Genomic DNA, 22,605 nt, shown 5'->3' on the forward strand with positions numbered 1-22,605 from the left:
TAAATAAATAAATAAATAAATAAATAATACTGCCAGTAACAAAACATCAGGATAGGCATTTCAACCTTTTAGAATGAGGAAAAACAGCACAAAAGCTGGGAAACCACTGAATGATCGGTAGAGGGGGGGAGGGGGTATGGTCATCTGGGGAACCCTAGAGGGACAGATTAGGACTGCAGGAGGGCCAGTTTTGGCTCCTGGGCCTGAGGTTCTACAACCCTGCTATATAAGGAGACCCTGATTGGCCATTCAAGCCATACCTTAACCCTGTTCATGGGTCAACATCTGTGTTTATGCATGGTTTGGCAGAGGACCCATGGGATCAAGCCCCTTGATCTTACCCCTGTCTTCTTGCATTTATCAGCAGTTCAAAATAAAGCTTATGCAATAAGCATATCTCTCCATTCAGCTGGGGACCATGTATTTTGCAGGTTCCTGGTTATGCACACAGAGTTTATGGCCATACGTCTGTTATGTGCTCTATTTCAACCAATGAATGCATGGAGATAGGCAGCAGGGTCAGTGGCTGTGATCCTGCTATCCCCCTCCTCACATTACTATCTATGGATAGGGCCACATGGACAATTTATACCCCCTAGTCCCCATATCCTAACGTAACTAAGCCTAACTGTAACTAAAATAAATGCATATTTTCTACCCTGCTTCCCTTCCCTTCCCTTCGTTTGTGTCATTTTAATTGGGCCCAGAGACCTCTCCTCTTATTCAGAGTTACTGGTTTAAGTTACTGGTGTAGGAATAGTGATGGCAGGGGATCATACACACAAAAGTGTGCAAGATAAGGGTTCATTTGTTCTTGGAGTTTTTAAAGGAGTTAGTAGGTGCCATAGCAAGGATCACTTCAGATGCAGAGTCAAAGAAATTTCCTTTTCGCCTTGGTTTCTTGCATTCTTGCCTTCTCTGCTGTGGCACCCAGGTTGTGGAATGCCCTCCCCTTGGAGGCCCAGTTGGCACAGATGTTGGTTTCATTTTGGTGCCAAGTTAAAACACGGCTTTTTAGCCCTTTGAGGGCTAAATGCATTCCCTAAAGTTGCACACTGTTTTATCTATTTTATTGTTTTAGATTTGTAATTGGTTGCTTGTTTAATAAGCTTTCAGCTGTTAAATTGTTTTTATTGTTTTATACTGTTTAAATTGATTTTATCTGTACGGTGCCTGAGATCTTAATGATATAGGGTGGGATACAAATGTTTTAAATAAATAAACAAATAAAGATTAGCATCAGTATGTTCTGTAGTAGTGGTGGTTTCATTCTGTTAGATGTAGAGATGGAGGAATCTGGCAATTTCAGTTTCTCTCAGTTTCCCATTTTTCCAATCTTAAGTTCGGTTTGTGACAAACTTTGGGAAAACTTTTCCCTAAAAAGTGTGCATGGAAATTTGTATGTGTTTTTGTGTATGTTTCTCTTAATACATGCATTTTTGGTACACTTTTTGCCTTATATACACCTTTTTTTGCAAGCAATTTTCCTAATATAATATGTTTTTGGAAGTTATTGTCATGAATGTATGAATTATTGTTTTCACTTTCCCCTAATATGCACATTTTTGTATATAGTTTTCAATTGGAGAACTCTATTACAAAATCCACCAAAGTGCGAGTTTCCAATTCAGTTCAAAAGCACAAAATTAGGAAAGTTTGCATTAAAATGCAAATCAAACAAATCTCTCTCCCATCCCTGATTTGCTCTGCTGCTTAGCCAGGAGACTTTGCTTGCAAATTATTTACAGTTGTCTTATTGTTACAGTTTTCTTTGACTCAGTAAAGTTTGCCAGTCCATTTGCTTTCTGGATTCAGTCCACTTTATTCAGCCACTCCTGCTAACAACCAGAGGGGAGATTTCAGTTGAACATGAGAAGAAACATCTTGATGATAACAGCAGTTCAACAATGGAACCAATTATGGAATGGAACCTCACTGGAGGTCTTCAGATGGAGCCTGTTGGGAATGTTCCAGCTCTGGATTTCCTGCATCAAGCAGGGAGTTGGACTGGATGGTCTACAAGGCACACTCCAACTCTATGATTCTGTAAACCACCAGGTGTATCAGGAGTGCGCAACTCATGGCCCATGAGAAGCATGTGCAGCCTGCCACCCCCTGCTGCTCCTGCACCTCCCAATTATATATGCATATACAAATGGCAACTGTAGCACTACAGAGTGCCCCAAAGGTCAGGTTTAGCTTGTTTGCAAGCTCAATTTGACCCTTTTAGGGCTCTGTAACTGCTACAGAGCCCCCAAAGGGTCAGCTTTAGCTTGCAAACAAGCTAAATTTGACTTTCTTAGAATCATAGACTAGTAGGGTTGGAAGGGGCCTACAAGACCATCGAGCCACCCTCCTGCTCAATGCAGGAATCCAAGTCAAAGCATCCCCGACAGATGGCTGTCCAGCCTCATCTTGAATGCCTCCAGTGTGGGAGAGCCCACTACTTCCATAGAAGGTGCTCCATAGTGCTACAGACACCATTTCCCCCTATTTTGTTTTTTTAAAAAAATCATTTTGGTGTCACCTGGTAGACTGCAGCCAACGGCGGGTGTCTGGGGGGGCAAAAATGGCCCCCAGACATCCCAGAGTTGCCCATCCCTGATGTTTATGGATGGTGCGGTAAATGAAACACCACCAATACAGCAATAACAACAATTATAGGACTCTTACTATATCTGATATAGTTATTTCTGGTGCTTCTCTTATGGATGAACATTGAAATGGAGCTTTTTGACTCTGTCCTGTGGTGGTCATCTCACAGCTTTTCTTGGCCAACAACTGCATTATTCCAGCAGTTTTTATGAGACATGTTCACATCAGACTACCCACTCATCCACTCCCAAACATGGAGTCAGCATCCCAGAAAGAACATGAATATAAGGAAAGGCACGTAGACAAGTTTGATGAACCCTGAAACTGTTTCAGAATGTCCTGGATCAGTTTGGAACATGTGATGTATTTGCAGTATCAATCAAAGGTTAGTATACAGTTCCAGACCTGATCAAGGAGCAAAGACACACCAAAGACAGTCAAATATAATGTAAGATAAATTCAGTATGTGGACTGAAATAAATAAGAAAGTACTATAAAATCACCAAGATGAAATGTAATGTGCTAAATGAAAATATATGGACGATGATATATGACACAAGAGATTAAGATATGTGAATATATATGGGATAATAAATTACAGTATAAACATTTACATATATAAGCTAGGGAAGAGACAACACAAGTTGAATTTAAGCAGAGAGAATCCTTTTCTGTGCCTTTGCAGCTGAAAAAAGAAATCCAGCCACTGTTTCTGTTGTTGCTGCTGTTGTTGTAGTAACAACAACAACAACAACAACTATTATCGGCTAGTATATAAACCAGATACCATTCAAAAGCCCTACCTGGGCATTTTGATAGGATAGGTTTTAACAATCTATTTCAGTCACCTTTACAGAAGCTACATACAAAAAAAAAGACACGGGCCAATGATTCTGTAGCCCCACCACTGTGGGGGCAAAACTGTTCCTTATAAGGAGTACCTGAGAAACGGCCATCCAATACAGAGGAAGGTAGACAATTAAACTTAACCCTGGAAAAAATCAAATGGCATTTGTGGGAGCAGTTATTTTCTTCAGATAATTAGCATGAGCCTTTTGAAGGACAAAAGACAAACCTAAGTGGAGGAATTGCAATAAAATGTCTCTGTACGCATGCAGAATGCTCTGCCCTTGTTTGTGAGCTACTAACAACAACTTCACTAACTATCTGAGACTGGGCACAGAGTATCCATCCCAGGTGGAAAAGTGTGGATTATAGGAACATTTAGGACTTGGAACTGCACACTGAATTAGGAGGGACATAGTCTGAGCTGGTATAAGGCAGTGTCCTATTTCTCCATCAAACCAGATATTGTTTGTTCCAGCCATCCCCAACCTGGTGCCTTCCAGATGTGTTGGACCACAACTCCCATAATTGTAGTCTACAGTATTTAGAGGGCACCACGCTGGGGGACGGCTGGTCTACCCTGACTGGCAGGAGCTCTCTAGGTTTTCAGGTCTTTCCCATCACTCCCAACCAAGTCCTGTTATCTGGAGATTCTGGAGATTGAACCTAGGACCTTTTGTATGCTAACCACATGCTCTACCACTGTCCTAGCCCACCCTGAAAGTGGGAAGGTGTATCTCAAACACAGTAAAGCAGCAGGTTGTAATAAGAACATACGAACATAGGAACATGAGAACAGCCATGCTGGATCAGATGAAAGGTCCATCTAGTCCAGCATTCTGTTCACTCTCTCCTTCCTGCAGCAACCCCACTGCATTTCTATGCTGGGCACAGAGGAAGGGGCTTGGTTTTGACACCGGGCACAGAGGGAGGATGACGCACTCCATCCTTCCTCTACTAGCCTGCTCACTTACCTGCATACAGTCATCATCTATGGCTACCAGGTGAGCACTTAAATATCATGCTGAATTTTAGATCCTGCCTTTCTTCCATGGAACTCAAGATGGTGTATACATGGAGAACTCAGATGGTCTCCCATCCAGACCTTCACTAGACCTGCTTAGCTTCAGCAAGTTTAGGCATCCTCATAGGAAGATAGGAAGCTGCCAAGCAGGGAGTTAGGGCATTGGCCTATAACTCAGGAGGGATGGTGGAGAAATTCCATAGCTCTTGAGAGAGATTCATGAACTTTAAACCTCTTGGACTCTATGGATTCATTGACAATATTCCTGACAGTAACAGAAATTTAACACACAATATGATAGGTTTTTTTTAAATCAAGTGGTGCCTAACACAGGATCTGATGGGGAGATGGGATGAGGATGTAGAACAGCCTTCTCTGGCCCAGCACCCTCCAGATCTTTTGGGTGACAACTCCCATTTATCCCCGACCAATGGTCATGTTGCCTGGGGCTGATGGGAGTTGGGAATCCAGCAGCGTCTGGAGGGCACCAGTTTGGGAGTAGCAAATATCCTCTCCCATGTTTTTAGAAGCAACGGTTAGTGCTCCAAGTGCTGTCCTTCAAAGGCCCCTCCATAACAGCCATGGAGGAAAAGGATAATTCAGGTCCGCTTCCAGTTTCCACAGCAGAACTCCTTTTCCTCATTTGTTTCCCACCATCCTCTCATCCCATCCACTGCCTATTTCCAGCTGCATTATCATGGGAGAAAAACAGAAGCATCAGAGATCCCCTCCAAAAGACAGAGACAAAGTGCTTATTGGATGTAAATCAAATGGAGGAAGAGAAGCCTCACCCCCCAGGGACAGTGACATCTGGTGCAGCTCAGCAGCACATGTCTGAGGGGGGCGGGGTGGGTGCTCTTTTCCCCTTGGGCTTGTGGAGGTCCTTCTAAGGACAGCAGCAGCAGCAGCTGTGGGACCACCTGGGAGCCAGAGAATGTAACACCACGTCCTGCTAGAGTCTCTGAGCTGCCCCGTCCCCAAGAGACAAGCGAGGAGCAGTGTTGCATCTGGCCTGCCTAAGGAGAAGTCTCAACCCACCCCAAAGACAGCTCCATGGGGTTGCCTTGGGCCATGTAAGGACAGCTGCAGCAGGAACACCAGACCAGGCACTGGCAAGAGGATTTTCCATCACATTCCACCAGTGTCTCCCTTGCAGTGCAATCTGATACATGCTCACGCAGAAGTTCGTTCCGCTGTGTCCATCAGAGCCTGCTCCCGTGTAAGTGCATTTAGAATTAACAAGGCCAGCTCAAAATGGTTCGCCGCCTGAGGCAAATCAGAAGATGGCACTCTCCTTGCACCAAGTCAATCCACTGGTCCAGCATCCCTGAGAGGTCTCCATCCGGCCTCTGCTTAAAAATGTCTAATGAAGGAGAGCTCACCATCTTCTGAGGTAGCCTGTTCCACTGTCAAATGGCTCATACCATCAGGCAATTCTTCCTAGCATGTCCCAATTAGGAATGGGCGATAATTTCATTTCAGTTGTTCATTTCTGATAAGAATTTACCCAAATTCACAAAGGTCTTGATATTTGGGAGAGAAAGAACTTGAGATTCGAAGAATGCAGATGCATGAGAAAGTGAACCTGAGAGATCGGCCCATCCGTAGTCCCAATCAGTTCCCATTTTTCATTTGTTGTGTTTGGTTACCTGTCCCTGGTAAATCACTCTAGTTTTTGCCTTTGATTAAGACGCTGAACTGCAGACTGGAAGGTCGGCAGGTCAGCAGTTCGAGACTTGAGTGCCGTGTGACGGAGTGAGCTCCCGTCTTCAGTCCCAGCTCCTGCCAACCTAGCAGTTCGAAAGCAAGAAATCACAAGTAGATAAATAGGTACCGCCTCGGCGGGAAAGGTAACAGCGTTCCGTGCACCTTGGTGTTCAGTCATGCCGGCCACATGACCACGGAAGCATCTTCGGACAGCGCTGGCTCTTCAGCTTAGAAACGGGGATGAGCACCGCACCCTAGAGTCAGACACGACTGGTTGGGGACACCTTTACCTTTTTAATGCCATGCTAATTTTATTAGTGTGAATTGCAAGGTTTGCTATTCTTCAAAAGTCAATTGATATACACAGCTTTTTTAGAAGTTAGGTCTTTAGAAGTTAGAAGTGTGTGTCTTGTCTCTAATGCACATGCATGTACACACACACACACACACACACACACACATTTGAAGCCCCATGTAGCGCACAGGTTGCTATTTCAAATGTGACAAGGGACATTTTGTAGTCCTGAAAAGATTCTAGTACAATTGTTTTGTTGTTGTTTTGATGTAAATTAGCATCTCTAATTTAATGAACAAAGACCTCCTTGACTTGTAAACAATGCAGAACAAGCTGTTTTCAGAGTAAATAAATGCACAATAACTTTCGCTATTGGGTGGTATAAAAATGTAATAAAGAATAATAATAAGTCATTTTCACTAATATACACATTTTTGTGTGCACATTTCCCTAATGTTTGCATTGTGTATGAATTTTTGTACAGTGGTAGTTCTACTTAAACTAGGCCCATTCACTTCAATGGGTCTACTCTGTGTAGGAACACCATTGGATACTGCCCACAGTTTTCCAATGGAGAACTTGATTGCAAAATTTGGAGAATTGCACATTTCAAGAGTTAACGGAGTTTTGGTTTGTGTATTGGTTCAGACGTGCAACATTAGACAAGTTTGCACTAAAATGTGAAATAATGAATTTCTCCCCCCATCCCTGGTGAGTTTATAGACCAATGGTCTGGCTCATTGTAAGGCTGCTTCCTACCTTCCTGTGAGGTTGCCTAACCGTGCTGAAGCTAAGCAGGTCTGGTGAAAGTTTGGATGGGAGACCGTCTGAGTTCTCCATGTATACACCATCTTGAGTTCCATGGAAGAAAGGTAGGATCTAATTCAGCATGATATTTAAGTACTCACCTGGTAGCTATAGGTGACAAGGAACTGCATGCAGGTAAGTGAGCAGGCTACAGGCTGAGGTCAGAATGTTCCATCCTTCCTTTGTGCTCACTGTCAAAACCAAGCCCCTTTCTCGGTGCGCAGCATAGAAATGCAGTGGGCTAATTGCAGGAAGGATAAGGCTCTCAGTCCTTCCTCTGCCAGCCCCCAGCAGACTAGGAATTTTTTTTCCAGGCTAGTGACTTTTGTGGGGTTATTTAGAAGCCCACTTTGGACAACAGTAAATGCCCATCACTGTCACCCTCTGGATTAGTGGTGCAGCCAAGTAATTAGACTTTGGACTTAATGATATTATGAGGGGCCCCTCTAGACAGCCATGTGTATTAGACAACTAACATTCCCCTTCGGTCCTCACCCAGCTATCATCCCATCCTTTACAACTGCTTTTACACATTAGATACATTAGAACAACAACAAAATGGTCTGCCAACCTTGGTTTAAAAACAAAACAAAACTCTGAGCATGTGCAGCTTCGCATTTTAAGCTCGCCTAAATCATAGCAGCATTATGACTGCAGGAATAAAATGGCACTTGGCTCTGATGTCCTGATGTCCACATCACTTGCTTCTCTCTGAGTTGTCATTTGGGGACCCCTGAGCTGTGGGGCCCTGAACATGGGCCCCAAAGTTAAGCTCCAGCCATACCTCTGCCCTGGATCCAGCTCAGTTCCTGAAATGCATCATAACTACCTCAAATGTCCTCAGTTGTCTTCTGCTTTGAATAGCATTCAACAGCCAACCTTACAATGGATTTGCAGTAAGAGGAGAAAGGGAGCTTTGACGTATGTGTAGAGTTGGAAAGGAGCGCAGGCATTTCTTCATTTTAAACATGAGTTTGCAAAAGCTGCATGGACACAGGAGCAAAGGTTTAGAGTTAAAAAAAAATAATAGTATGCACAGTGTCTAATTCCATTTGCGAATGGGCAGTGTGCCCGAACTCCTGAGCCTCAATGTCACCTGTTAAACTAAACAAGAGTCTCACCTCCCCACTCGGAAGAACAGAAACTTCTCTTAAAGGATATACTTCTGCCTTTAAGGCACTTTTCAAAATGTCAGGGAGCTCTCTTTAAGGGGCTGAGATGATTGCTGGAAGAGACACAAACTCCTTCTTTGCCTCTCCCCAAATGTGTGATGAAAACTGTCTATCAACCCCCCCCCCCAATCGGAGCCATCGAGCTGGCTGTGTGCCCCTGAAAAGTGCTGGGGATCATGAACCGGGGCTCTGATAGAGGGTCTTATTCTGTGCACCATCGTGGAAGCTTGCCAGAAGAGGGTGCTGCTAGCTGACTCTCTGCGGTGCGCTTTAGCACCACCATGGAGGGTGGCAAGAAGGTGGCATTGCAGTCACCAATATTAGCAGCACAGCACATGCTTTGCATGAAGAAGACTGCAGGTTCAGTCTCTGGCATCCTGTATCAGCACTAGAGCAAGGCTGCCTTTCTCCAGCACCGAGAAGGGAAAGGCATTTCCTTTCCCTGTGTACAGAAAGGTATAGAGAAATTGCCTCTGTGCATGGAGGAACAGCCTCCACTGATGCCAGGGGGATGGGCTTTGGGAGGGAGGGGCCCACTCCCTAACATCATCCAGTCCCCAGAGGTTGTCAGTTCCCCCACCCCTGTCTTACAGTATCCCAGAGAAAGGTGTGGCTGGCAGATGCTCTGAAGAGAAGCTCTCCTGTGAGAGGGTGAGGATAGACAGCAACATCTTCTTGCAGGTCTCTCTTGTCAACAGCATTAGGAATTACAACCCTGAGTGTTTGCTCTTGGGAGGTGCAATCATCTCTTTGGCTACAATGCAGCACACAGTTAGGCCGCTTAAATCCCAATGAAGTTTATCCCTCTCTTCATAAATGGTTCGCTTATGCTAAAAATCAGGGCAATACCATTGATGTTCAGTTATAACAGCTAAACATGCTGATGATTCCTCCACATATGAAGAACGTGTGCTACAAAGGACTGCCTTTGATGGCGTATTCTGTAGAAGTGCTACTTAGTGTTCTTGGTTGACTGGTTGAGCTGATTCTACCTGCATTCTTACTCACAGCTTTGGCACCAATCCTGATATCTTCATTACAGGGGTTGTGCAACCTGTCGCCCTCCAGATGTTGGCTATGCTGCCTAGGGCTGATGGGAGTTGTAGGCAAAAACATCTGGAAGGCCACAAGTTGCCCACGCCTGCTTTATTATCTTGCAAGGGCCAAGATCACATGGAGATATTCTGATGAACACGTTCTCCTGTGCGTGGCTGAACCCACGGATCATAGCAAAACCAGCCAACATCGTAATAGTGGTTGATTTGTCATGACCACCGTTCCAATGGGTAGACTGTCTCCTCTTGTCCCGGTGGTTGCATTTCATTTCATCTCTTGCCAACCTGTGGTTTAGGCTAAGGCCACGCCTGAAATGCAATTCCCTTCGCTCACAGGGTGTACAGCAATGCATGGGCAGAATGTCTTCTTTGCTATAGTTGGATGTTGCCACTGCTTCCCTCCAAAAGAAGTGAGAAACACTGACTCGATGTGATTGGTATGTGGTCTGCTGGATCAAACTGTCTGGTGATAACTGTGTATTTTGGAAACAATGAGTGAGCATCTATGGCTGGTGCCAGAAACAAGGCCGGAGAAATGGGCAACGGTTATGCCTGGCTCAATCTCAGTCAAGTGCAAAAAGGTTGCAATTAGGTGGAAGGAGGCAACTCAGCTGTACCCAAATGGAAATGCAAGAGCTTTTCCATTTAGCCTGCAAGGCTTTGTAACATTTGGGGGAGTGAAAAATGCATTCTGGTAGGTTAATGGGTATTAAACAGGACTATGAATCAGGTAGTCCCTGGTCCAAACGTTGCTTATTCCATGAACTCACTAAATCACCTTCAGCAAGCTACTCTCTCTCGTCCTCCTCCCTGAATCAGCGATATGGGGACAGCAATGCTGACTTGTGTTACAGCAGGGAGGGGGAATATGTGGCTCTCCAGATGTATCTGGACTGCATCCCCTATAATTCCTCACCATTGGCTATGCTAGCTATGGATGCTGGGAGTTGCAGTCCAACATCTGGAGGGCCACATGTTTCCCACCCCTGCCTTACAGGGTTGTTGTAAGGATTACAACTAGATAATGCATGTAAAGTGCTTTGCAAGACACACACACACACACACACAGAGTATTCTTAAGTATTGCTCGACCAGCTTAGACTATTGCGAAAAATCAAAGTTGGGGATAAGCCTTTAGGATTCCAAGGAAGCTCATAAAGATCAAGGCAGCTAGGGAGGGGCAATTTGGATCAGGGCGACAGCAATATCTGGGGAAGAGGAGGTCTAATCAGTTGCCCCTGTGATGATTTCTGACTTAAATCCCCTCTGCCAGGGAAGAAATGTATGAGGTTAACAGCACAATCTTATACATGTCTACTCAGGAATAAGTTCCATTGAGTTAAATGGGACTTACTCTGGACAGAAGGTGAGTATAGATTTGCAGCCTAAGGCAAAGGTTGCAATCCTATATGCAATCCTACATCAACACTTACCTGGGAGTAAGCCCCACTGAATACAATGGGACTTACATCTGAGTAGTCATGTATAGGACTCCATGGTTAGTTTCCCTCCATAAGAGTAACAGCAACTTTTGGGTTGGGGGGTGGACTGGGGCTGTGGGGTAGGAATAGATTTGCAAGGTTATCTGAGTAATTAAAAAAAATGGTAGTAGAACTTGAACAGCAAAATATGAATTACAGGGCATTGTTAAATATTCTAGAATACTATCCCATTAATTCATATTAGTAAATATAATTATATAAATCAGTAATCATATAGACATTAAACAATAAACATTCCTAACATTAAATATCTAATATTCTTCCAAAAGTTGGATATATAAGCAGCTTTTTAAAATTAAGTATTAAGTATTTATTAAGTATTCACTGATCCCTCAAATATAATGAATCTATTAGTCCTACATTATCTTTCAAAAGAAAAGGAATTACTGTTAATCAGGCTCATTAAACTGATGAACAAACAAACTTGTTTGAATCCATTTGTATTTAATTTAATTCTATTCTTTTAAATGCCGGAATATTCCAAATCCAATATCTCCGTCAATTAGACAATTAAACAATGACAAAAACCTCCAAACCATTAAGTTAATCCATGTCAATTACACACACACTGATTATAACGCTTACAGTCGAGTATGTTTCCCCACATAACTGCAAAGCTATATTTCCCAGTACTCCTGGTGAATGACACACAACCAAAGCAGTGTGCAGATATCAGACAAGGGATGGGGTGAAAGAGCTCCCTCCATTCTACCACCCCTGTAGCAGCAAGCCAGGTAACTGTGTGGGTGGGAGACATGAAGGCAGGGGAGTGGGAAGGGGGATTTGGAAAAGGGAGCAGGCCCTGCCATGCTCAGTAAATAGTTCAGTTTATCCGAGGCTAATATGATATCATTGTGAGCACATCATCAGCGGGCATGGCAGGTTCTGAATTAGGCTCAGAATAAATCACTTTTCTTAACTTTTGGGGAAACAGTTTGGGTTTTGGCAAACCCAAGACTGACTGGGGGAGTTCTCCCCATCACTACTTCAGAAATATGTGGTGTGTGTAGTGCGTATGTGACAACGACAAGAGGATGGTGGGAGATATTAAAAAGAAGAAGTAGATTTAAAGCAACCTCCCCCACCTTTGTGCCCTCCAGATGTTTTGGACGACAACTCCCAGCATTCCTGACCATTGGCCATGTTTGGTGGGTGTGATTGGAATTGTAGTCCAAAACATCTGGAGGGCACCAGGTTGGGGAAGGCTGATTTAAGCAAAGGCCCCATTAAGAGTGTCTGAAGGGGCCTTGAACTACATGCCAGCCAGCCTCGCAAAGGGGTCCAAGATGGATGAAGCTTCCCCTTCTCTGATTTATGATGGACCTGGCAGAGACAAGGACAAGGATGAAATAGAGAAGACAGAGAACATTGAAATAGAAGTGGCAGGACTGCCAAATGCACAGTGCCAAGTTACGCAAAACCACCCTGTGGGAAAACATGGGCAACACTCTCTGGAAACCAGTAGGCATTTTGTCTTTGTGTTTGCCTAGTCTAGTGGCTTGCAGTCACCCAGCCAGAATGAACACACAGGGCCTGTTCATCCTGTTTGTTCTCTGCCCCACCCAGGCGGGGCCACCTGCCCTCATGTAGGAAAGGAAAGGTTCCTCCTGTGCAAGCACTGGGTCATTGCTGACACCTAGAGGGACGCCGCTTGCGCTGGTGTTTTCATGGCAGACTGTAGCGGGGTGGTTTGCCATTGCCTTCCCCAGTCATGACTACATTTCCCCCAGCAAGCTGGGTACTCATTTAACCGAACTCGGAAGGATGGAAGGCTGAGTCGACCTGAGCCGGCTAACCGAGACCTGGCTTCTGCTGGGATCGAACTCAGGTCGTGGGGAGAGTTTCGGTTGCAATATTGCCGCCTACCACTCTGCGCCACACGAGGCTCTGCCCTCATGTAACCCCCCCCCCAAATTACATTTTTAGCAGGTGAAATGGTTTGAGATTCCACTCCGTTGGAATCTTTCCTTCTATTTCTGTTGTTCAGGTTGTGGTTGGCTTTGTTTATGTAGCCGAAACTTCACCACCTTCTCACCAGAAGGAGGTATCAGCAGATTCAGGGAACCCTAAAGGGCAAGGGGGAACTCCAGGAATAGCCTAATGAGGACTGAATGTGCTTGGTGGCCACGGGATGGTGACGAACTATTGGGGGCAGGGAACAGAAAACCAGATGGAGGGAAAGTGGAATGGAATGGCTGGAATGCTGAACAGGGAGCACTTTATATTGCAGCTCCCATTTGTATCCATGATTACAAGTGGTGGGAAAAACGTGGAATTTTGGACAGATGTGTGTCCAACCTAGAGCCTGGAGAGACCCCCTTGGAGGTCTGAGACCGACCGTACAGAGAACCCCACTCCAGCTGAAAATCTGGAGGAACCCACAGTAGTCCAAAGAGCCTCATCTCAGAGATGCCTCACCTGGGTGCCGCCAATTCCCATCTAATCCCATCCCGAGCCTGCCTTGATTTCTGATTCTCCCCCTCTGCCCCCAGGCTCTGAAAATGAAAGTGGCAGCTCACCCAGGGGGAAGCCCAAAGTTACCACTGGGGCACCCATTTCACTGCCAGAAGGGTCTGTCACAGCCCTCCAGATGTGTTGGACTACAATGCTGACAATCCCCCAGCCAGCATTGCTGGAAGATGTCGTCCAACGCATCTGGAGGGAACCAGGTTGGGGAAGGCTGGTCTATTGCCAGGCTTCTACTCAGAAGGAGGGAAAAGATCTAGCTGCAAGTGATGACTCAGTGGAGGACTGGGAAGAGGAGGAGCTGGCAGGCTGTATAAGTCTCTCCATCTCCTCTGGAACTCTTCTGGCTTCACAGATCCCCTTTGAGCTCATCAATGTCCAGCTCCTTTGCTCCAGTTCCCACATCAGGTGTGCGTCCTGGATAAGGGTTTCTTCTGCCAGCTGAATTCAGCTCTCTGTGGGGTTCAGAGGCTGGGCTCCAGAAATGCTAGAAAAAAAACTGAACTGAGGAGTGGAGTTTTTTTGCAGCTGGCAGCCCTGAAGCATCACTCCTTTCAAGAGTAGCAGTCCCTCAACTCAGGCTGGAATTTGTTTCTGTGGAGTTTGCAGCTGACGGTTTCCGTTGATTGTTTAGAGATGCATCTAGTTCAGATTAGAAGCCATGATTAGCTCAGGGATGATTTGCTAGATTACCTGACTGGATTATGTGCTAAACAGTGGTGTAATGCAGGCACGCATCCTGCCAGTCGTCATGGCTACACCCCCCCCCCCAAGGATGGTCTAGAAATGCTGTTTGATGTGCTTATCCATATCAACAACACAGTTCTAGCAGTTTTCATGCAGGAGCAGGTCTTTTGTAAAGCTCCTAGGTCTCCATTGCCCATTCAAGACCGAGCCATCCCAAAATACTTGGCAGTACACCAGGGATAGCTCACAACCAACTACTGTTGCTGAGAAAATACATTTCTCCCCCAGCTACCTCCAGTACCAGAGGCAGTGAGCCTATGTACACCAGTTGCTGGGGAACATGGGAGGGAGGGTGCTGTTGTGCTCGTGCCCTGCTTGTGGGTTCCCGGTCGACAGCTGGTTGGCTACTGTGTGAACAGAATGCTGGACTAGATGGACCCTTGGCCTGATCCAGCAGGGCTCTTCTCATGTCCTTAGGCTTGCAGCTAAGCTCAATTCTGGGGATTTTAAGGGGGTGCCAGTGTCCCTGCTAAAAAAAAAGTGCCAGCACTGTTTCCCTGTAAGCTACTACACTACTGGTGCTAAGTCACAGAGAACTGAAACTACTCTGACAAATGACAGAAGCCCTGTGTGTGTGATTGTGTGTGTGATTGTGTGTGTGTGAGAGAGTGAGAGAGAGCGAGAAAGGGTCCTTCACACAGAGCTTTTATCCTGCTATTGAGACTGTTCACTCACAGAAGTTTGTGGGTCCTTTTCATGATGTTATCAACCTCCAGGGCATATCCAGAGGTATTTCCTGGTTATTCCATGTCAAAAAGATCTGACGTGAATGAACTATCTTTTAAAGTCAGAAAGTTACGCGATTAAAACAGACACTAGATGGTGCTGTTTCATTGAGTTCTATGGAACCTTGAAAAAGAAAAGCTTCCCCTCTCAGCAATCACATGGTCACTGTCTGGGAGCCTCTGTAAACCTGGAAAGCCTCCACAAAAGGAGGACTGCTGGTTTTTTTCTTTAATGTAAAGGCAGCCTGTGTGTGTGCTGGGCAGGTTGATACCTGCTGGCCCTGCTTCCAATGAGTGTATAGAGCTTGGGCTGTCATCCTGCTGCTTTCCTCATGTTCATATCAGTAACTACACTGCAAGAACAGAGCTATACACAATTCCACAACCAGGGGAATGGGGATTTTACACAAACGTCTTCTATGTGTTTTAGTAACTGAGGGAGCACCTCTCCCTATATATGCCTGCCTGAGAACTGAGATCTGTTGGAGGGGCCCTCCTCTGCGTCCCACCAGTATGAGACATTCACTATGGTGGGACGTGGGAGTGGGCCTTCTCTGCTGTGGCACCCTGGTTGTGGAATGCCCTCCCCTTGGAGGCCCGATGGGCACAGACATTGGTCTCCTTTCAGCACCAAGTAAAAACATGGCTTTTTATCAAAGCCTTTGAGGGTTAAATGCATTCCCTAAAGTAGCACACTGTTTTAACTGTTTTATTGTTCTAGATTTTAACTGGTATTAGTTTGTCTAATAATTTAATATGTTTTTAAGTGTTTAAATGTATTGTTTTATATTGTTTAAATTGATTTTATCTGCACACCGCCCTGAGGTCTTAATGATATAGGGTGGGATAGCAATGTTTTAAATAAATAAATAAAAATAAATAACTTTGCTTAGAGTGAAAGTAGAGTAACATTCATTTGATACATCCCCCCAAACCCAAATGGATATCTAAGAGAGCAATCCTGTGCATAGACATTGCCTGAGTGGCCATAGGATATAGCAGATCCCCCCACCTCCGAGGCCATAGACAGAGCTATGATCTGGGGGAAATCCCTGCACAGATTTACCCCTGTCCAGTTGCCACGGAAAGCTCTGCGGTGGCTTCCTCACCTGAGGCTGCTGGTGCTATCTCGCAAGAGGATGGAGAGGGAGGAAAGGGGGCGTGCCGGTGAGTGAGGAGAGGGGAAGGAGATGTCATGGATCTGCTGGATCCACAACTCGCTCTCTTCCTGCCCCTGCCCCCAAGGTAGGCCAGGAAGGAATGGGAGGTGAAAATGCCACCCCTATTCCTCTCATCCTTTCTGGTGCTTGGTGGCAGGGCTTCGGATGGACAGAGGGTTCTGAGACTGGAGCCCTCCATCTGTTAAATGCCAATCCTGGAGCATCTCTACACCAGCCTAAAATCCCACATTTAAGACGGGGCTTTTTGCTTCTGTTTTAAATGCAGGATCACAACGGACTCCTTTTACACGTGCTTCCTACCCCCTTTCCCACTCCTTTCCCTCCTCATCTGAGTCTTGCATGTGTTTCATGATACAGCCACAAGATGGTGCTGTGGTCTAGCGCCTCTTACTGTGGGTTTTCCTCTTTTCACGGAGGGAACTCAAGCGTGGTAATTTGATAGCTCATTCCTTCAGATGTTTTAGAAAATGGAATAAAGGTCATTTAGTGAGGGAGGTGCCCTGGAGGTTGACGATGTCATCTAACGGACCCACAAACTTCTGTGAGTGAGCAATCTCAGTAGCAGGATAAAAGCTCCATGTGAAGAAGCCCCTGTAGGATTATGCTCCAACAGATCTTTCCATCTGAGATTTCCAGTTTCTTTCCGGAGGTGGCCATACATATTAATAGGCATTCTAGATTGCGGTTTTGAGCAGCAGGATAAACTTTTTCCCTGTCTTATGAACCCAGTTCTTAAGCTGAACACCAGCCTCCAGCATAAAGGATTACACATGCATTCATCTCCTACCCAGCTAAAAACATATATCTCAATCCTGCTTTGGGCCAAAGTTGTGCAAGAAGCTGGCTTAGGCATTTGTAAGAGAGCTCTGGCTATTGAGCGGTATAGAAATGTAACAAACAAACAAACAAATCAATAAATAAATTCATCTTAGTGGATGAGGAACAACCATGCAGACTGATGCTTACAAAAGAGAGAAGAGTAGGATATAATTCTTTCCCCTGACATGCTAGCTTTCTACATGCAAGAATTTCTTTCTTCTGTATGGAGGACCATGGAATCATGTGAGCTCCCCACCTCAGAAGCGAGAGAACCTAGTAGGGATGTACGAAAGTGACTTACCTTTCCCGGATTATGTTGATGGTGGGGGGGAGGCATTCCGTCCCTCCCCCTGGAATCTTGGCCGGGGGGGGAGGCGCTCCATTCCTCCCCCCCGGAATCCTCGAATGGCTGGCTGTGCTCCGCAGAAGCTCCGTGGAGCAGCTGGCCAGGCCCGGCCCGGCCAGGCCAGAGCTGTCGGCAGCCGGATTTCCGGCCGCGGAGGGCTCTGGGTAAAAAAACAAAACAAAACACAACGCATACGCATACGCATACGCAAATGGCGGCGGCTATGGCCGCCGCCATTTGCGTTCCTTCTTTTTACCATCTTAATCTACGTAAATATTTACGTAGACTATGACGGCAAAAATCAAGGGGAACGCAAATAGCGTAGTGGGCGCCATTTGCGTCCCCTTTTGATTCCCCGTTTTAGCCTACGTAAAGATTTACGTAGGCTAAAACGGTGAATAAAAAAGGGACGCAAATAGCGCCCGCTACGCTATTTACGTTCCCCTTGATTTTTGCCATCATAGTCTACGTAAATATTTACGTAGATTAAGACTGCCAAAAAGAAGGAACGCAAATGGCGGTGGCTGTAGCCGCCGCCATTTGCGTATGCTTTTTTTTTAAAAAAAAAACCCACCCCCAACCATGATAGGCTACATAAAGATTTACGTAGCCTATCACGTCTTTTTTTTTTCCCCTACACAAGCCTGGAAATGGCGGTGGCGGCAGCCGGTCGGAAGACCGGCTGCTGCCACTGCCTTCGCCGGAGCCGCTACCGGAGCCACCGCCGGAGCCGCTGCCACCCGGAAGATCCGCCTCGTCCCGGATCTCGTCACGGGGGGGATCCACGGGGGGGCGGGGGGGTGGCAGGCCGTTCCGCCACAGATTTTGGGGGGCCGAATGCACTGGCATTCGGCCTCACCGAGATCCGTGGCGGAATTCTCTGACATCCCTAGAACCTAGTCACAAGTTGACCACTTCAGCTGCTTTTTCTGGGAGCTAGATGTTAGGGAACAACCCTGCCTTAGCATGAAGGTGATGTACAGGCCCTATCCAGTGCCTGTTTGCCTCCCTCCCTCCCTGCCTTATTCGCTGGTCCAGAACTTTCATATGAAGGCACAGTTCGGATGCTGGAGAGATGCAGGAGTAGGGCGGGGCAGCGTTTCAGAGGATGGGCACAGCGAAGAGAGGAGGAACAGGAGCAGGATGTGATGCTGATGCCAAAAGAGGGCCCCCGAAGCAGCTGCCTGAACATGTCGCCTGGTGCCACAGGCCTGAGTACTACAAGTGATTCTCTGCTCTGAATTTGCACCAGCCATTATAACAGTGGTGTAGTTAGGGCTGGACCTGGGGGCCAACGTCCAGGGGGCAACAGCCCAGGCCCCCCCGCAAATGACGACCCAGAGAGCGGCAGGCAAAATCAGAAGCCAACTCCATTCTAGACCTGCAGTCATGCTGCTGCTATGGTTTAAGCAGTGGAGGCTCCAATGTCAGTGGGGCGGTGAATCCACTCCGGGTTTCAGTCAGAACACTAAAGGAGCTACCCAAGGTGTGAAGCGAAGCACCTTGGATAGCTCTTCCAGAGTTCTGACTGAAACCTGGAGCAGATTCACTGCCCCACTGAATCAGAGCCACCAGTGTCCACTGGATTTAAGTGAGTTTAAAATGCAAATCTGTACATGCTCGGAGCATTATTTTTTTTAAAAAAACTAGGGTTGGTAAACCGTTTATACTAACATATCAGGAATGCAGAAGAAGTTGTAAACCTTGGGATGGCAGTTGTGGGGTAAGAATAAAAACGTTTGTGTGTTTCACAACTGAAGTAATGCACATGGACATCTCAACTGCCCCCCCTCCCCAAATCATTAAGTCCAGGCCTAAAAAACTACCTAGCTGCACCACAGACTGTAACTGCAGCTCCCCACAGTTAACTTCATACATCCGATGAAGTACTCTATTGCCTATGAAAGCTTCAGCCACAGGGGTAGGGCATATTTTCATTACAAACACATCTTGATTTTTAACCGCAATTTAACTGCTGTATTTCCTCTCAAAGGATATTGGAAACTGTAGTTCTGGTGTGAATGCCGAGAACTTGCCTGGGGATCTCTAGCTCTCCTTACAAAATTCCAATTTCCGGGGAGGAGAGCAGAGAGAAAGAATAGCAATCAGACTCTTGTGTATGGCACAATCCTGTGCACATTTACTCAGAAGTAAGTTCTATTGTGTTCAATAGGGCTTACTAAGTGCCTGTAGGATTGCAGCCTTTGTCTAAGATCCTACTGCACTTCTTTGCATGTGTTTGCTATGGCAGAGTAATGTAGCCAACTCTCCCAAAATTTACAATGCTATACTAAATCTAAGGCATGCCTCTTATACTCAGTCAACTCCGTTTGCCAACTATAAGACACGGTCAGGATAAGCACTTTACCATCTAAGGCAAGTTCCCCATAGTACGCATGTAGAGTATTATTTATAATTCTTTATGGACGGTTTGATGCAAGACATTCACTTTTTGCAACCAACTGGTCCACTGCATAATTCAGGGATCAGAGCTAATTATGCAAAGCAGGCTTATTTAGTAATAGAACTAGAAGCCTGCAGATCAGTTTGCCATAGCCAGCCCCCCTCTCACAGGCTTTTTTGGCTATCATTGCCCACTGAGGGTTACCCAGTTCCAGTATCGCAGTGACAGTAGAAACCGCTTCTAGCAGAATTCCCTTGCCAGCGTCTTCTAGACCATGGACCAGTAGCAACCACTTCCATAACCATGCTGCATTGATCAACTTAGTACTCCTCCTCACCCTCCATAGGATACAGTCCCTCCTGACCTTAAGCACTATGAAATTTCTTCTCTCTGATTATCCCATTCTAGATAAAAAATTCTGTCTCTTCTACCTCCCCCCTGCAAGTCAACTACCCTTCCTTCAAATTCTCTTTTCTCAACCCATTTCCTACTTTGCACCCTTCCTTCAGCCTCCATACCTCAGGACTCCCCTGTCTCTTATATTCACTACATCCCAGGGTCTTCTTCCCCAACCTAAAAAATTACCGTCCCTTGTGTCTTTGTCAGGTTTTCATCCCAACCAAACTGACAACTTCCCCTTCCCTCATGGAACCTCGAACTGAAAGCTGCTTTGTTACCTGAGCAACCAAACATTTCACACCAGCTCAGTCAATCAGTGCCAGAGAATTCACTGTTACCAGTGCAATACAATATGTAACTAGGTATTTTATTGTTTTGTTTTGGCCATAACAATGCAAGGCAGATAGATACATTTACTTAATTGTCTTAATGCATTCCAGTCACAAAAGAGACATATGGATCATCGCTGAGGAATCAATACCCCCCTTATAGAAGTGCAGAAAGAACAGGTTGTTGTAAACATGCAGAATGCTGAAATCTTGCCCCATAACTATTTGAAATATGACACAGAACCCTTTTGCTTTCAGAGCAGGATTGGCCACTCTCTTAACTTCCTTCTAATCAACCATGACTTATAGGAACATGCCTCTTTTAACATAAATGTCAACGTTCTTAGGAATTTTGCACTGGATCCCATACTGGAAAACTAAGCTCAATGCCTAGTAGCACAACTGATGTTTTTAGGTAGCTGTTGTAGGAGTGTATTGTCAGAGCTGAGCCAGCCACGACGTGTGCACAGTTCCAAATGTCAGATCATGCATAAGCAAAAAACCTGAAGGAGAACCCTCCTTACTCAGAATGCACATGGCTGGCACCTTTCATTTGTTACTGACAAGGGTTTAAGGGCACATATGGCCCTCTCCAGTGGCTTTGCACAAAATGATGTTCCAAGCTGAAACCTATCAGGAAAAGAGGGCTGAGAGTTCTACGCTCCGACTGTGCCCTCTGTAGGAAGACCTCCAAAAGAGACCAATGCTCTATCCAGTCCCATTTCTTGGTATGCAGACCTTGCCTCTTTTGCCCCTCTGTTCCATGAGCAGGCGGCTAAGCAAGCCCAGGTCTGTACAGCCCCACCTAATGAGTTCCACCAGTAAGACTGATTTCACAGCTTAGCAAGGCGGTCGACCTGTTACTACTGTAAAAACACATCTCCTTTCCTAGGACATCTGCTTCGGGGTTCAACATAGCCAATAGATCAGGTGCTGTTATAGACATCTGCCTCTCAGTTCACCCTCAACAAGAAGACACACCTCCAAATACAAAAACAGCACCTTCTGAAAATCTGTCTGAAAACCCCAGGTTAAGCACGTGTCATCAGACGCTTGATTCAAATCATCTCCAAATGAATCCTGACCCAAGCATGAGAATGCCAAAGGCCTGGAGGTCATGACTGAGATCTGACCAGGTCAACATTATCTCTTCTGAATTCCAAAGCCCATTCCTTTACTGGCTCTGAACTTTGGGTCAACAGTCCTTCTGTAAACAATGCAGTCACTTATCTCTGTGGGAGGCTGATGTTGGACCATCCATTGCATCTCCTTTGCCCAGGCATACTTACTGTCCATGCTTCTCTCTGGCAAAGGCTCCATATCTAACCCCTCCTGCCCCGCCTCATGCATCCTCTGTCAAAAAACAGGGAGAAACTTCAGGAGGAGAAGAGATTGGGGCAAAGACTTACCTCCAGATTCTGGGTTTGCACAAAGCGGTGGCGTACACAGCAGCAGAAGCCGCAACAGCAGCAGGAGGACTGATGTTGTCAAAGGGAGGATGGAGTCCATGTTATCACCTAGAATGGCCCGGCAGCTCTCAGACCATTCCCGGGACACGGTGCACGCAAAGCAGGCAGGAGCTGCAGACAGAGGCTGTTTTCAATTGAGGGTTCGGCTACTACTATATTTAATAAACTTGCTGCCGGGGGAGGGACGTTCTGAATTTCCCCACCAGTTACAAATCGGGCTGGGTTTAAACAGGCACCTCTCATATTACATCTTACAAGGCAGTTCCCCTTCTTAAAGGGCTAGTGCTTCCCCCCTCCCCATTTCCCCTTTTAAAACAGTTTGAATATCTCCTTGTTCCTTCCCCACTTCTGTCATAACTGTTTGGGCTCCAAGCAGGCCTTTGGCTATGAGTTGTTCGGCAGGGTTTTTTTCTGAGACAACTGTGTGAAGACAAGCTGTGGAGAGGCAGCGTTTGGCTATATTTAAAAGATTTAGAGGGTAGGGGTCTTAGCAGGGTGGCCAGGTTGCAGCTTGGAGATGTTGGGTTCCCCATTAAAAGTTATGGGGCTACCATTCAGCGTTCTTTTTTTCTTTTCTTTTTTTTTAATGGAGGAGCATTCAATATTTATGTGAGCCCCCACTTGTAATCTGCAATGGTATAGCCCAGAAACAAGTTTATGACCTAAGGCAGGGATGAACCACTTTCAGCCTGTGGGCCAAATTCAGTTTCAGAGAGG

At 45.8% G+C, this 22,605-nt stretch overlaps 1 protein-coding gene across 1 annotated transcript in view; it reads right to left on the bottom strand.

Annotated features, from left to right (window-relative positions):
* The window catches only part of CSPG4 (chondroitin sulfate proteoglycan 4), a 133,607-nt gene extending 111,447 nt beyond the window's left edge, over nucleotides 1-22,160 (bottom strand). The window contains exon 1 of the mRNA XM_084816775.1: nucleotides 21,829-22,160. Coding sequence (XP_084672901.1) covers nucleotides 21,829-21,928 — 100 coding nt within the window. The 5' untranslated portion in view covers nucleotides 21,929-22,160. The remainder of the gene's footprint in view (nucleotides 1-21,828) is intronic.
* Nucleotides 22,161-22,605: the final 445 nt, after the last annotated feature.

This window comes from Heloderma suspectum, chromosome 11 (genome assembly GCF_057233095.1).
Source record: "Heloderma suspectum isolate Gila_16-S chromosome 11, 16-S_ref, whole genome shotgun sequence".
Taxonomy (NCBI): Eukaryota; Metazoa; Chordata; class Lepidosauria; order Squamata; family Helodermatidae; genus Heloderma; species Heloderma suspectum.